The sequence below is a fragment of the Melopsittacus undulatus genome, chromosome 4, assembly GCF_012275295.1.
Source record: "Melopsittacus undulatus isolate bMelUnd1 chromosome 4, bMelUnd1.mat.Z, whole genome shotgun sequence".
NCBI lineage: Eukaryota > Metazoa > Chordata > Aves > Psittaciformes > Psittaculidae > Melopsittacus > Melopsittacus undulatus.
The window spans coordinates 107,460,514-107,475,397 of record NC_047530.1 but is presented as its reverse complement, the minus strand read 5'-3'; the positions used below and the strand labels follow the sequence as shown (position 1 = coordinate 107,475,397).

Sequence of the window (14,884 nt, the reverse complement as noted above, 5' to 3'; positions counted from 1 at the left end):
ATCATTAACACTTATTTGTTTATATGTACCAGTGTTGTTGAAGTTTTCATTACTGGGTTGTGTGTAATTCACTGTTTAATGAGTAAGGGTAAATTATCTTGCTTTTACTAGATGTTTGTGTTGTTAGACTTAAAAATCATGCCAAGCTACCATATATTGCTAAAAAGCCTTAAAGTTGAAAATCTGGTACTATTCTGAGTTATCAGTTCAGAGTATTATTTCTTATTCTTAGATGAATGGAAGGAAATACAAATGAATAAGGCTGGAGTGGCAGTTTTTCAAGTGACATTAGTTTTTCAACATGATTTACTTGCATAAATACTGTAAGTGCTTTTGAAGATCCCACATAGCATATCTTAATCTAAAGGCAACATCCCGCTTCTGAGCTCTTAATTAGGAGTATATTTCAACTTGGGAATATCAGTGTTTCACAATTTGAAAAGCTGTCAATTACTCTAGTATTTATTATGTCTCCTGCTATTCCACAAGCTGAGTCAGTAGCTGGGTATGAAGGTGAAGTATGACATTATTTGTTCAGTGTAAGGCTACCATCAGCCCAGACTTCCATGCGTACGTCTTGTTTTCTTGCCCCCAGAACCTTGTCTGGATAGATTTCTGGCAAGTTTCTATGTGTTTCTGGCTGAGTTTTTGGAAACCCCATTAGAAGAAGAAGCAGGACTTTGGGAAACTTCAGTGCAGGGTTGTATTCACAGGGGAGGTGTGATGGGTATGGGTGGTAATGCAGAGGTGCATTGTGGATGTAAGGCTGAGCAGGAGAATGGGAACTGAGTAGCAGGAGTGTTTGGAGTGCCTTGTGGCTCATGGATGAGTGGGATAAAGGGTTGAGTTTTGGAGCTGGGAGAAGAGAAGGTTTGGGGCTGCAGGGAAAACTATTTAAGGAGAGTTTTTGGAGAGACCCTGGGAAAGAATGGGAAAGCTTGGATGCTCATGAGCACTGGTACTTGCTGGGGAAAATGGCACATGGTCTTAGAGGTAACCACGGAACACAAGGGCTGTAATGGGAGGTTTGATTTGAGGATAGATATACAGGCAAAGAAGTGTCAAAAGCGTTACAAATACAAAGAAATTCCAGGACAGGAAGAAATGCAGGTTTCTGTACAGTCTGTTGGTGCATACTGGTGGACAGTTTTATCTAGAACCCAAGAACATACAGTTGAGTCAAGTGTATGTTAAGCATCTCTAAAAAGAGTAAATTAGAGACTTCATAGATACAGTATTTACTTTTTGGGTATCTCATTACAGAATATACCTGCTTTTCTCTTGTGTCATCATTTAGAATCACTGCTTTAAGAGATGAGCTTTAAAACCAGATTTGAGTTGAAGTAAGTCATGAGTAAGGGTAGCAGGTGTAGTGCCTCTTTGCTTTTAATCATCACAGAGGATTAAAAAGTTCATTTGCATGGGTGTAATTCTTGGTACATCCTAATCACAGTCTGTGTGTTCTAAAATAAGCAGAAACTGATGCACTCTGCCCTCACACCCATTTCTCTTGTGCTGATGGTTCCATTCTGGTGCATGTTAATTTTCTGGCTCCCTGTGCAGTTGTACAGAAATATGTTTTAAAACACGCTCATTTTCGCTTACATTCTATCAACTTAATGTTATGTTTGGATTTCTTTTTTTTCCCCTATTAAATAAACATGGTCTGTAGTGTTTTTATTTTGATAACCAGATAGTAGTAGCCTCTTTGACAGGGCATTAATTTAGCTTTCCTGTGGAGCATGTCTGTAGGCTGCTTAGATGAATGCTGTTCTTTTAGCTGTGACTCCAGCTAGTGCAGCGTTAATGAATGTTTAAACCTATTTGATATCAGTGTGACAGCTTTGTGTATGTCAGTGTAAAGAGTGAGTATGATACTCTGCATATTTTCCCTGTGATTATTTCACTTTATGTTAAACGTAAGAAAATAAACTTTAATACTTCATTTCATACGTTTAGTTTAATGAAGTAAAGAAATCCTGTCAGTTTATGGCAACTCTTTGAGAGAAAGATATGGGATCCACATGTTTAAAGCACTCACTTCTCTTTCCTTTTTCTTTCTTTTTCTTTTCTCCTCTTGCTGCTCGCAGCTGCCAAAATAAACCCCTTTTGAGATAGACCTAAGTCAACATCGTTGGTGTGTCTCTAACGAAGCATTCCTCTTGAGGCCCCTACTTGGGTTTTATCTTTTTGTCATAGTTTTCTTCTAATCTCCCATTCCAACTTTAATGCTGGGGTCTCCTTAAGAATTTCTGCTGAGATTTAAAGTAAACAAGTTCCATTTCAGTATGCATGTGATTCTTATTCCCCAAGACCTTTATTGGGGTAAAAAGGCAATGTGTATTACGTTCTTTCTCCTGTAATGTACTTGATACTGTTTTAAGTTGTGGACAAAAAGTTGGCTGAAATGCAGAGAAGTGAATAACCATCAAATGTACAAGCTGAACTCTTCTTCCTTATTGTTCTCTATTCAGGCTTCCTCAAACTGTGCTGCTTTTGTTAGGATTCTTGAGTAGCTTTCCCTATAAATAAGATGGATACTAGTGTCCAGCTTCCAAAGTGTATCTCTGTGGTATCATCTTAAATTAGTTCCCATCTGGATTTTTACTGGCAATTTCCAGTAAATATTAACTGGTTTTATGTATTTTTTCTTTAAAATCACAAAGTCATGTTTTTTCTTGTGATTTTTTTTTAACATACAGCTGCATTCATAGGGAATTAATAGAGAATTCATAGGGAATCTCAGTCTCTAAATGTGTACAAATACACCTTGAGTTAGAAACATTCTTTGGGATTTTAGTCTTGTGTTAATGTCACTGTTCTGCCAGTTTACTAACACTGATACCAAATATGAGTAAATGAGAAGGATAAAATGGCAATATTTGAAGATAAGCAATATTTTAATATTCTTGGTAGCAGCCTCTGGAATTCCAGCCAGGAATGTACAGTAGAGTTTTCCTGTAGGTCCCATCTCATATCAGTATCTCTTCTTTTTGTATGTCAAAGTTTATATAGCAGCATTGAAAGCTCAGCTTAGTTTGAATAGTCTGTTTTAATAAAATGCCATGTGTACAGCATGGATTAACAGATATAAAGAAGGAAATGATTGGGGAAAAATAGGGACCTTGGGAAACACAAGAGAGCAAACCAGGCACATCAGTAGTTTGATAATGTAAAAGTACTTAGAAAATGTGCTTGAAAAGTGACCCCGATTTTATGTAAGCTTGTTGAGTAGCTACATACTTGTAATGCTTCTCTTTGTTTCTCAGTTTCAGGAGTTGTCTTCATACTTGTCTGTCATGTGGATATTTTTTCAGCCTTGGATAAATAGACAGCCAGCTTAGGGCAGTTCAGAATCCATAAACTTGCTATTTCTGTCATCAAAAGCCAGGAACAAGGGTACAATAACTGTCACAGGGTAAATAGTGTTGGAGGGTAAGTTATTGGTCTTGAAGGGTTCATTTTGTAATGTTCTGTTTGTTGTCTGTATGGTGTGAAACACCATACAGGTGGCAAATTCAACCTTGTAGCATTGACTGTTAAGATTAAGCTTACCAGAATGTAAGAACAGCAAATGCAGAACCTGTGTGTATGTATCTGTCCATCTTTCTTACCCAGGAAAAAAGAATGAGTGAGAACAGATGCAGGGTGGGAATAGGCACAGGTATTTAATGGTTTGTGTCCAAGTTACTGCAGTTGTTGCACCCATTGCCTTAAGTAAATCTCAAAATGCAGTCTGAACATAAAAGACTGACAAATGCTCCCCTCCAAAACTTGTTAAATTACCTTTTCATAAGTATTCCTTTAAATATGTTTGTCTATCTAGTCACCAAGGAGATTTTATAAGTGTAGTTGTATGATGTAATTCCTGAACATACATCTTTTTACCTCTGTTGCACAAGCCTAATTAGCCGTATTTATTCCAGGTACAGTGGCTTTAACATGGTGAATTCACATAGAGTGGCTTTAGTTACTTAGAGCAAGCAATGGAAAACTCTCACTTACAGGTATTTATAGATGAAAACCAACAAACTCTTGGCAAGAAGTCTTGGAGGGGAGAGCAATGCTTGAAGGTGGTTGACAGTTCTAAGCTCAGAGCTGTGGGATATCTTTAGCTCTGGGCAGTTGCATCTCAAGCTAATAAACCAGAGATGCTAAATGCCTGCTGTGCACCCATTCCTGCAGAAACCCTCTAGGACAGTGAAGCTGAAGTCTCTTCAGCATCCTAATTCTGTTAACTTTCAAACTTGAAACCAGAATTATCTCACTGATTAATACAGTGGTGTCAGAGGGAATCTGTGTGAGTATAGTCATGGCTATACGTTATCTAAGCAGCACTTTGTTGGCTCCTTGGATCTTGCAGGTGGCACGTTTGTATATTGATGTTCAGCAGTTCATAGCTTGGATCTTGTGGCATAAACATCCACAGCTTCCCTTAGCATGTTATAGTCTGTGAGCGGAGGGAGAGATAATATTGGTGTTTAAAAGAAGGCAGAAGAGCTGGACAGAGTTAGAGATTAAGGGGGTGGGAGGGGAAAGCCTGTCCCACATTTCCTCCTTTTTCTCCAGCAGTTCATAAGCCTTTTCAGACACCTGTTGGCCACTTTCCAGTATCAAAAGCAAGCTAGAAACTGTTAAATATTTCAGATAACTTGTATGAAAGGAAGCAAGGTGAAAGCAGCTATTTTGAGTGTACACCGAGCCACTGAGTTCTGAAGATAGAAGAATCCAAACAATTCAGGAGATACCTGGGAATACCATGTGTTGGGAAAGCAGAGAAATTATAATGCTTTCAGAAAGTATTTTGATGAGGGGAAGTATTCCTTTTGTAAGTGCTTCTGTGCAGACCATAGGCTGAGCACAGGACATAAATCTCAGCACTTTATATGCTTATATATATATTTAACTTAAGTCTGAGTGGTGTTTAGAGATGATTTTTATTTAATTCCGTTTATGTGTTGGGTCAAGAACATGTAGAAAGTTAATGGCAAAATAATGGCATGATAGTTCAAGGATATTGAGCATGGATCTTGGCTGTCTTCCGTTTTGTCTCTTACTTATTATCTTAATCTGGTTTACACTTAACCTGAGGTATTTTATTTACACAAGGGACACTATGAAAAAACCTTCTGAAACACTAAGATTTTCCTATACTGAGTGAAAAACAGCTGAGTAAGAATAGATAGACAATAGTTGTAGGAAACTGTTTGTTTCCTACTAGCTGTAAGATGTTATAGGAAACAAGTGCCGTAACTGTTTTCTCCTTGGAAACAGTTTATCATTAGTTATTTCTGTTAATACTTCACATTGATAGGGACATAAACAGAAAAGAGGTGAAAGCTGGCAAATTATCCCATTGCTTTGGTCAGTTTAAAGATTGTTGGGGCACTGGCACAGGTTGCCCAGAGAAGTGGTAAATGCTCCATCCCTGGCCAGCGTTCAAGGCCAGGTTGGACACAGGGGCTTGGAACAGCTGCTCCAGTGGAAGGTGTCCCTGCCCGTGGCGGGGGGTTGGAACTGGATGAGCTGTAAGGTCCCTTCCAACCCAACCCATTCTGTGTTTGCATCATTATTAATCTTATTAATAATTATTCATCATTAATATTTGCATCATTATTAATCTCATAATTAATCTTTTATTTTTTAAAACAGATTTAAGAAAAAATGTGACTATGAGGTGGGAGTGAATTTGTGCAGGTTGGTTTTGGATGAGGGTGTTTGTTTTCCTAAAGTCTTTCAGGCCTTCCACAGACAGATCTCATGTGAGTGGCATGGATTCAATCCCAAACAGATTCAGATGTCCCTGCTCACGGTGCGGGCACAGCACAGCACGGTCCAACCTCCCCCTGTGAAAACAAAGCAGCTCCAGTTACTTGCAAGGACTCTCCTGGGGATCGATGAAGTCCATTTCTGTTTATGTAATGAAATCAGGGAGCAAGGGTCTGCTGTAGTATTCTGCTGATGGGATTCCAGTGGGGTTGTCTTTCAATGCAAAGACTGAATTTAATAAACCTGCACCCCTGCATGCTCTTTCTGAGCCCATGCTGCCCTGCTCTAATGGATTGCTGTGCAATATTTGGGGTTACTTTATTTACCTAGTCAGAGAGCTTCTTTTTAGGCAGCTGGATGGAAATGGAGCTGGAGGAAGTCTTAATTTACTTTTAATAAAAGATCAATGGGTTTATTGTGAAAGAATAGATCACAGATGTAAACCGTACCTGATAAAAGAATTAAGTGTGTGTTTAACCTTCCTATTTTGTTTTTTCAGTGCTACTGGTGCTTGACCTTCTTTGTTTTTATGACTATTCTCTTTCTGGGTAGTTTTACATGTGAAATGTTACTCACACTACAAAAACAAACTCTGCTGGTGTTTTTCATCTCATGTGCTTACCAGATCCCTCAGATTTTACAAACTATTTCAGAAGTAATCTCCAGACTAAAGTCTCATTAAAACCTTTGCCCTTCCTATGGAACAAAAGTTGAGAGACGTTCTGGTTGATTCTGATTTGGAAACTGTAAAACAGTGTCATGGTGTGAAGTATTCATTTACATTTTGCAGCTTCACTGTAAAATAGAGTTCCAGAAGCTTCCAATTAAAATAATAGAATAATAGGATAGTTAAGGTTGGAAAGGACCTTAAGATCATATAGTTCCAACCCCCCTGCCATTGGCAGGGACACCTCACACTAAACCACTGTCCAACCTGGCCTTGAACACTGCCAGGGATGGAGCGTTCACAACCTCCCTGGGCAACCCATTCCAGTACCTCACCACCCTCACAGTAAAGGGTTTCTTCCTTATATCCAATCTAAACTTCCCCTGTTTCAGTTTCAACCCGTTACCCCTTGTCCTATCACTACAGTCCCTAATGAATAGTCCCTCTCCAGCATCCTTGTAGCCCCCCTTCAGATACTGGAAGGCTGCTCTGAGGTCTCCACACAGTTTCTCTTCTCCAGGCTGAACAGCCCCTATTTTCTTAGCCTGTGAGGGAAGCACCTTAAAGGCTCTTTCTTTTATATTATATAGGAGGGAAAATGCCCTAAATAGTGACAATGAAATGTCTTGGAGGTATTTTTTATTAAACAGTCACATTTATACTGCAGTAAGTTGATAGAAGAAATCACATACTCAGGAATTTATCACCTATACTAATTTTCAGTATTGCTTTTTAAATCAAGCCATTTGATAGATTAGTCAGATATTTATAAAGATGCACTTTATTCCTTTTGTTTTCTTTATATCTTTCTTTCACCATGTGCTCTCCTGCTTCTTGAACAAAGCAGTTTGGATGTTTTCCCTCTGTGGCCCTTTCCTTCTCTTTCAAAGGAGAGATTGACTAGGATAGTTAAAGGTATAGAATAGTTTATGTAAGAGGATGCAGTACAGAGTTTAGGCCCATTCAGTCTGTTGGAGGTACCATCATGCGTAAAATCATAAGCAGCATGGTGATAATGCAGTGATTGTTCACCGCATTTCTGGACTAGAGATAACAATGAACTACAGTATGCAGCTTGAAGTAAGTCAAAGCAGTTGTTTAGGATTACTGAATGGCAAAATGCATCATTACTAAAGTTATCTGGTTGTGGAAAGATCTGTATTGCAAAGTGTTGGAGGTCAAGAGAGCATTGGCAGAATAACACTATGTGTTTACACTGTTCTTTTAGTCTTTGCTGAGTAGATGGCTGTGAGAGATGCAATATTTGACTATCCTGAGAGCATCCAGTATGACCTGCAGTGGTTGTTCCAACAGCTCAAAATGTGCTCGTAGTCTATCTCAAGAAGGGTGTTTCTGGATATCCATGAAAATTTTAGCATCAGGACAAATGAAATTTAAGGAAAATATATTCTTGATTTTCAAAACCATTTCAAAATAGCCCATTTTATGTCTTGTTGGATATTTCTTGACAAAATATACAGACAGAAATATGTGCAGCTGTACATGGGCAGAGTGCATTTCAGCAGCAGGTGGTACTGGATTTAAGATGCTGAAACATAAGATAAGTGCTTAGGGATGGTCTGTAAGATGATACCATTTGTTGAAAGATTTGTGGCCTAAGTATTCCCAAGATGGTCTGGACAAGCATAAACAGTGCTACTGTGCAAGAGCTGTTATAGTCCGAGATAAAAGAAAGCAAAATGTTTTCAGTTGTGGAATTTTACCATCGATGGAATTACTTGCGAGATGTGGGTGAATTGAATCTGGAGCCAAAGAGAAATCCTTTTCAAAACCAGTTTTGCAAATCTGATGAAGTTCTACTGTGATAAATAGCTCTGGAGCAGTGCCCTTCAGGAGATCCCTTTTCCATTTTGGATTTATGTTAGGTGTATACTGCAAATCAGTCATAGTAAGAGTGACAACGAATGTAAGTGATACTCGTAGAGGCAATTTTTAATATCATGCAGTTGGTTTACAGTGAAATACGACTATTTTGCATGAAGTAAAGGTGTTCCTGTACATGAGGCAGAATCTGGCTGGGATCTCAGGTTCAGATATTTTCACAGTCCAAAAATAAGGGGAGAGGAGGAAAAAATAAAGTGAAGCAGATTCATAGGTGTTTATTTTCATAGTGAGGTTTTTGTAAGAAAGGAAGCAAATTGAGAGTAACTACTTAGGGGTGGGGAAAGAAAAGGCAAAAGTCCTTGGAAATCATTGCATTTGATTTAACAAATGCTGTGGATTCCCTTTTTAATTCTATCAATACAGACACAGCGCCAGTGCTCTTCAGTGGGAAATGCTGCAGTATGTCTATGTGCTACCACTTCCTTCCTGGAATGAGTCATGGGATGTGGGTTTAACCAGTAGTGTAAATAAAATGCCTTTATGGAAGAAATAGATGACTTCTAATGGGTTTGGAAGTACTTTTAGAGAGAGGATGTTGAAGATCATCAACGGCTTGTTTAATTTTTACCTCCTAATTGCCTTGTGTGTCATCACCGCAGCCTCATGTATCTTCAGGGCTGTTTATTAACAAGATTCTAAATTTGAAGGAAGGAAAACATCTAAAGGAAGTCACCATAGAACTATTTATTCCTCTTTCCATCCTACATAGGGTATTTGGTTGCCCCAAATTAATACTGAACCTACAGTGATGGATTGGATAATCAATTCTTGCCATTTACTTCTTTGGCCAGTACTAAAGAAGCTCTTTCTTGTTATAACCAAACTAGTAATCCTGCAGTGCAGTTAATTTTATACATAGAATCATAGAATGGTTTGGTTTGGAAAGGACCTTAAGATCATCCAGTTCCAACCCCCCTGCCATGGGCAGGGATACCTCACACTAAACCATGGCACCCAAGGCTCTCTCCAACCTGGCTTTGAACACTACCAGGGATGGAGCATTTACCATTTCTCTGGGCAACCTGTTCAGTGCTTCACCACCCTTACAGTAAAGAACTTCTTCCTGATATCTAACATAAACTTCTCTGTTTCACTTTGAACCCATTACCCCTTGTCCTGTCACTACAGTCCCTGATGAACAGTCCCTCTCTAGCAGCCCTGTAGGCCCCCTTGAGACACTGGAAGGCTGCTCTGAGGTCTCCAAGCAGCCTTCTCTTCCACAATTTTATCAGCCTGTCTTCATATGGGAGGTGCTCCAGTCCCCTGATCATCCTCGTGCCCTCCTCTGGACTTGCTCCAACAGTTCCATGTCCTTCTTATATTTGGGACACCACAACTGCACACAGCACGTTCCATTTTATGACAGAATAGGAGGTTATAGGAGTAATTTGGAAATTTAGGGCAGCATATGAAATAATGTTCACATGTTGTATTCACAAATGGATGCATTTCAAGATGCAGGGGCAGTGTCTTGTAGGAAAACTGTAAGTGGTTGAGCAGTCTTTACTTATAGCTATGAGTGCATCCATACAACTAGGAAAGACTAAATTGCCACCTTGTACTTACTGTGCTTAAGCAACAGCTCTGAATGATGCTTACTTGGCTGTTTCTGCCTTCTTTGCAAGTTGAGAAAATGCCTTTAAATCAACACAAAATTATGTTCTCTTTTTTCTTTTTGACTGACTGAAAAGGCTTTTTTTTCCTCCCGAGTCCTTAAATTGTTTCATTTGAGTAATGGTGACTAAAATAGTTCTTTAAGCATTACCTTCACATACCTTTCAACTATTTCTGTTTAGTTAGCATAATGTTTCAAAGTGGTTTATTTAATAATGTCATTTCCATTCCCTGGGTTTAGAGGATTTTCTAAGGCCTGGAGGTTTAAGCTTCTGCATGGAATGGGGGAATATTGTTTTAATTTAATATAAAAATTTGCATTTAATTAAAAATAGAAAACATAACCTCAAAAAGCAACAACAGTAGTTACAAGGAATGTTTTTCAAATGAGAAAATCAAAGTCATACAGACTCATTTTGGAAAGATGCATCAGGTACGTGACAATGCTCAGCATGAAGCCTGGTTTGGGTTTTTTCATGTGGACAGTTCCAGTTTTGTGCTTATGGAGGTAATTTTTGTATTTCTTACTCAACAGTTTACAGTTGGTAGGAAATACATAGTAAAGATGTTAATTCTGCTGTAAATATCATAGAATCACAGAGTGGTTTGGGTTGGAAGGGACCTTAAAGCTCACCCAGTTCCAACCCACTGCTATGGGCAGGGACCCCTTCCACTGGAGCAGCTGCTCCAAGCCCCTGTGTCCAACCTGGCCTTGAGCACTGCCAGGGATGGGGCAGCCACAGCTTCTCTGGGCACCCTGTGCCAGCGCCTCAGCACCCTCCCAGGGAACAGCTTCTGCCTAAGAGCTCAGCTCAGTCTCCCGTGTTCTAGCAGGTTCAAGCCATTCCCCTTGGCCTGTCCCTACAGACCCTTGTCCCAAGCCCCTCTCCAGGTTTCCTGCAGCCTCTTTAGCCACTGAAAGCCTGTGAAGATTCAAACATTAAGAGAACAAAAAGAATTGGGAATCCCTACAAACGTTAAAGTTCTTCTGATTCTCCAAAATCGGGTATTGTTGAATAAGATTTTGTCTACCAGAACAGCAAAGCTTGTGAATGCAACTTAAAAAATCAAGTTCTTATCACCAGGTTGTAGCCACAGTGATTATCGATGTCCCCTCCCAGACCTTGGTCAACTTCATTCAAGGCCACCCTATCTTTTTTTCACAGTAGATGTTGGAATAAAAATCAACTTGATATCAAGCTGAACAACTTCATTACCTGTTTAAAGTATTTGACAAGAATCACAGAATCCCAAGGGTTGGAAGGGACCTCGAAAGATCATCTAGTCCAACCCCAGCTCTTAATTGCATCAACTGCAGTGTGAATTCTTATGATGCCCATTCTAATGCTGTTCCTTTAAGACCTGTATAATTGAGAGTCTTAAACGTTTTCATTCTAATTAGCGTATGTCTTTTTCAAGCTGATAAGTATAAGGAATTTTCAGTTTAAAAATGGATTTGATATTGCCACCATATGGCTCTGCACACTGGGAGGGTATGGAGAAAATGAATAATGGCTCAAAGATAGAGTTTTGACGTAAGGTACAGGCTGGTGAATAATCTTATTTCACATCAAATGAAGATCTGATTCAGGGAGGTTATTATTGCTGTGGTGGTGATTTTTCACTGGAGCTGAAGGGAAAATAATGATGGCTGCTTCATTTCTGGGAATGTCTGCAAAGAATATCTTCTTAATAAATCAAGGGAAAATAGCATTTCACTAATCATTCATTACCTGTAAGCTTTTCCAGGAAAAACTCCATGAATTACAAAGAAAATGCTACTGTTTAAGTAGCAGGGACCAAAATGCTCCATCATTAATGCAATAAAAAGAGCATCCTGCTTACTTTTAAGTGATTCCTTTTCTCCTATTAGGACTTCTTATTTGGTCTCCATTATTCGCTGGAGTTGCCACCACTCGAGATGAGCTGCTTTTGGAGGTGCTGAGGTTTTTAGTGTCAGCACCAGCTCAGCAGCGCTCTAGAGGATAGCTTAAATACCGCATTTCAGTCAGCAAAGCCAAAACCTTTCCAGTTCATCTTGGATACCATAAAAATGTGTTATGTTAATTTTACGTTTTCATCAAGTGCCAAGGCTGAGTTTGTATTCCTGAGGTGGTGCTGAAATGACTGAAGAAGTAAGGCTGTGATTTCAGTTTCAGTGAAGCCGTTTCTGACTCATTTGGTGTAGATTAGATTAAAACTATGCCTTGTTCATAGGAAAATCTGGAAAGGTTTAGCCAGAGTGTTCTTGTGCAACTGATACGATGACTCTCTTTTTCTCCTTGTTTGTATTTCTCTCCTTTCTAGGGTCAGTACAGGCCCTCTGACTTGTTGTGCCCAGAGACATACATCTGGACGCCTATTGAGCAATGTCTGCCGCTGCTTGAGCACTCCAAGTACTGTCGATTCAACCAGGATGGAAAAGCAGGTAAGTGTATAAGTAATGCTAAGCCTATACATTGTCTGTCTTGCTTTTATAGTGTATTGGTGTCATCTGATGCGGAAGCATTGTGGAAATTTCCCCTGTAAAGGAGAAAACATATAAAATTCACAACTCCATTAAGCCTTAGCCAAAAGAGAGCTTTATTTTCTAACCTCAAATAAGCAATACAACATTAAGCACATCCTGTTTTCCAGACTAGGTATAGTTTAAAATAGCACCTATTTCTGCCTTGCAGATAATTTGTTATTCTGTGCATGAATAAAACCAATCAAATAATTGTTCCTCCCTTACATTCCAGTTGGATGAATGCATAAAGAAAGGGAATTAGAATTAATACAGGAAGGTGAAAGGACTGGAGAAGCTTAAAGGCATCAAGTGCTTTTGTTAAGAAACAAACTGGCAGATTTAGTTTAACAATTTGTCAGTGATTTTAAAGAGCACAATGAACAGCAGAAACACCTTAAAGGTCTTGAAGTGGATGGGACGTAGGTTTTTATATCCTGTAAAGTAGGTACTTCGTGATTTGCCAACATGGAATGGTGGAAAATATTACTGACCAGAACATAATGCAGTAATGATACCTTAAAACAATGCAATCAAATGGAAAGAAATACATGGACTTGTAGCTACTCTGTGGGCTGAGTGCAGGCCCTGAGGGAGCTGTGTTAGAGATGCTTGGGGTGGTGCTTGGGTGGAAAGGAAAAACTTATGAACTATTTTCTATTAATTGCAAATTGCTGAATATCCTTTTCCTGAGATTTCCTCTTTCTCCACCAAATAACAGTTGGGAAAGGTTGTGGTATTGTTCAGAGATGTAAGTGATTAAGCTCAAGAGTATGTAACTGCATGGTCTGTTTCTGGCCATCAAAATACAGATTTGGCTGTCTCTGAGTGGTCTTCAACAACTACTTCTTTCTTTTTACTTTAATGGCTGTGGTTCAATACAGATTACATTCACTAGCTGTTTAAGTGCTGGAAGGGCAGGGTGTAGGTACATCAGTGGAATTTGGAGAGAGATGAGCACTCCATCAGGTTTGTGAACTTCTGGAAAAGCTGCTTGAATTCCTTACTTTTTCTTATCCTGTGTATGTTACTATGTCTGCTGTGACTTGGTTGCTTCACTGGAACACTATAAGAACCACAAAAATGAGGTTCAGATACAGATACTGATTTGAAAGTTTTAGTAGCAGAATCACCTCAAGTGTGCAAAGAGCATAGAATGTTCTTCAGTGGTGGTTGTGCAGGTGGGAAATAGACTGGGCAGCGTGCTGGAGTCCTCTTTGGAAAGAGCATTTATCACCATGGGAAAAGCTCAGTGTGTAAGAGATGTAAATGGGTGGCACACCATGTCTTGATCAACTAGAATAATCATTAGGTTGGTGAGAGGATATTGGAAGTGAATTACAAAGGTAGGAGGAAGAAGAGTAATGGTTTTGGGGGCTGATGATGTTCAAGATACTCTTCTTATTCAGAGAGTGTAAAAATGACAACTGGACTACTGCCTTTGAAGGTTTGAACCCCAGACAAGCAAAGGGGAATCATCATCTCAATTCTGTTGAATTCCTGTGGCATACCATGCATGTGGGAATGTCAGGGCCTAAAACTTTGCATCATTATCAGCGCAGAGTCTCTCACTCCAGACATTACTGGAACCATGACATACGCCCTGTGGTTTAAAGAAATTAAAACACAGCTACACATTGAAATGCATTGGGCCTGCTGTGAGCTTATCGTCATTTGAGGTTTAAGTGGCTGTTAGCTCTAAGGAAGCTATTTCTCGGCTGTAAAATCAGTTTCCTTCTTACTTCTTTACTCTCCACAATAGTCAGTAATAGGAGTTTAATGAAGCTACAACGACTTTAAAAAAGAGCAACAGGAATGATCATGTGCTTTATTCCTCTTGAATCAGCTTTCTGTTATAATGCCCATAATTATGTCAGTTAGGCAGATTGTGATTTATCAGGAGTGGGGCTGCCAACATAGAAACTGAGGGCAAGAACTGGGGGAAACAGTACAGCTTGCATTGCTGCCTGGGGCAATGAAACAGTCCCTGGAAATGCTCATCTTTTAGTATTGTCTGTAATGTCAGAACATTTCTGAAGCATTAGCTCACACTAGCTTGATCATCGTGTTTGGTGACTTTGAACTTCTTTTCCCTCCCTTTAAAAGAGTAAAAAAACCCCAACCTAATAAATGTACCAGTTGCAGGTTATAAAAATGCGTCATAGAACAGCAGTGAGTACTGCTTCAGGAGAGACCCTTCCAAGTCTCTGCAATATGAAAAGGGTTTCTGAGCATCCATGCACATTACACTGCACAGCTCTTTCCTATAATCAGATTTATTTTTTCTTTTCTGGAAAAAGAAAAGCAAAGTGCTGAATTTATTTTAAAGTATCAGACAATATTAATTGATATTTGCAGAGCAGTTTTGCCTGGTTTGCATTATGTGGTTGTTCCGAGCTTGTGCGTTTTCAAATGGTTTTTAA

At 39.2% G+C, this 14,884-nt stretch overlaps 1 protein-coding gene across 4 annotated transcripts in view; it reads left to right on the top strand.

Moving 5' to 3' along the window:
* The window catches only part of ATE1 (arginyltransferase 1), an 86,528-nt gene that overhangs the window by 50,179 nt on the left and 21,465 nt on the right, over window positions 1-14,884 (top strand). For all 4 annotated transcript variants that reach the window (XM_034062445.1, XM_034062444.1, XM_034062443.1 and 1 more), the window contains exon 11: window positions 12,263-12,383. In XM_034062445.1, the coding sequence (XP_033918336.1) occupies window positions 12,263-12,383 (121 nt within the window). The remainder of the gene's footprint in view (window positions 1-12,262; window positions 12,384-14,884) is intronic.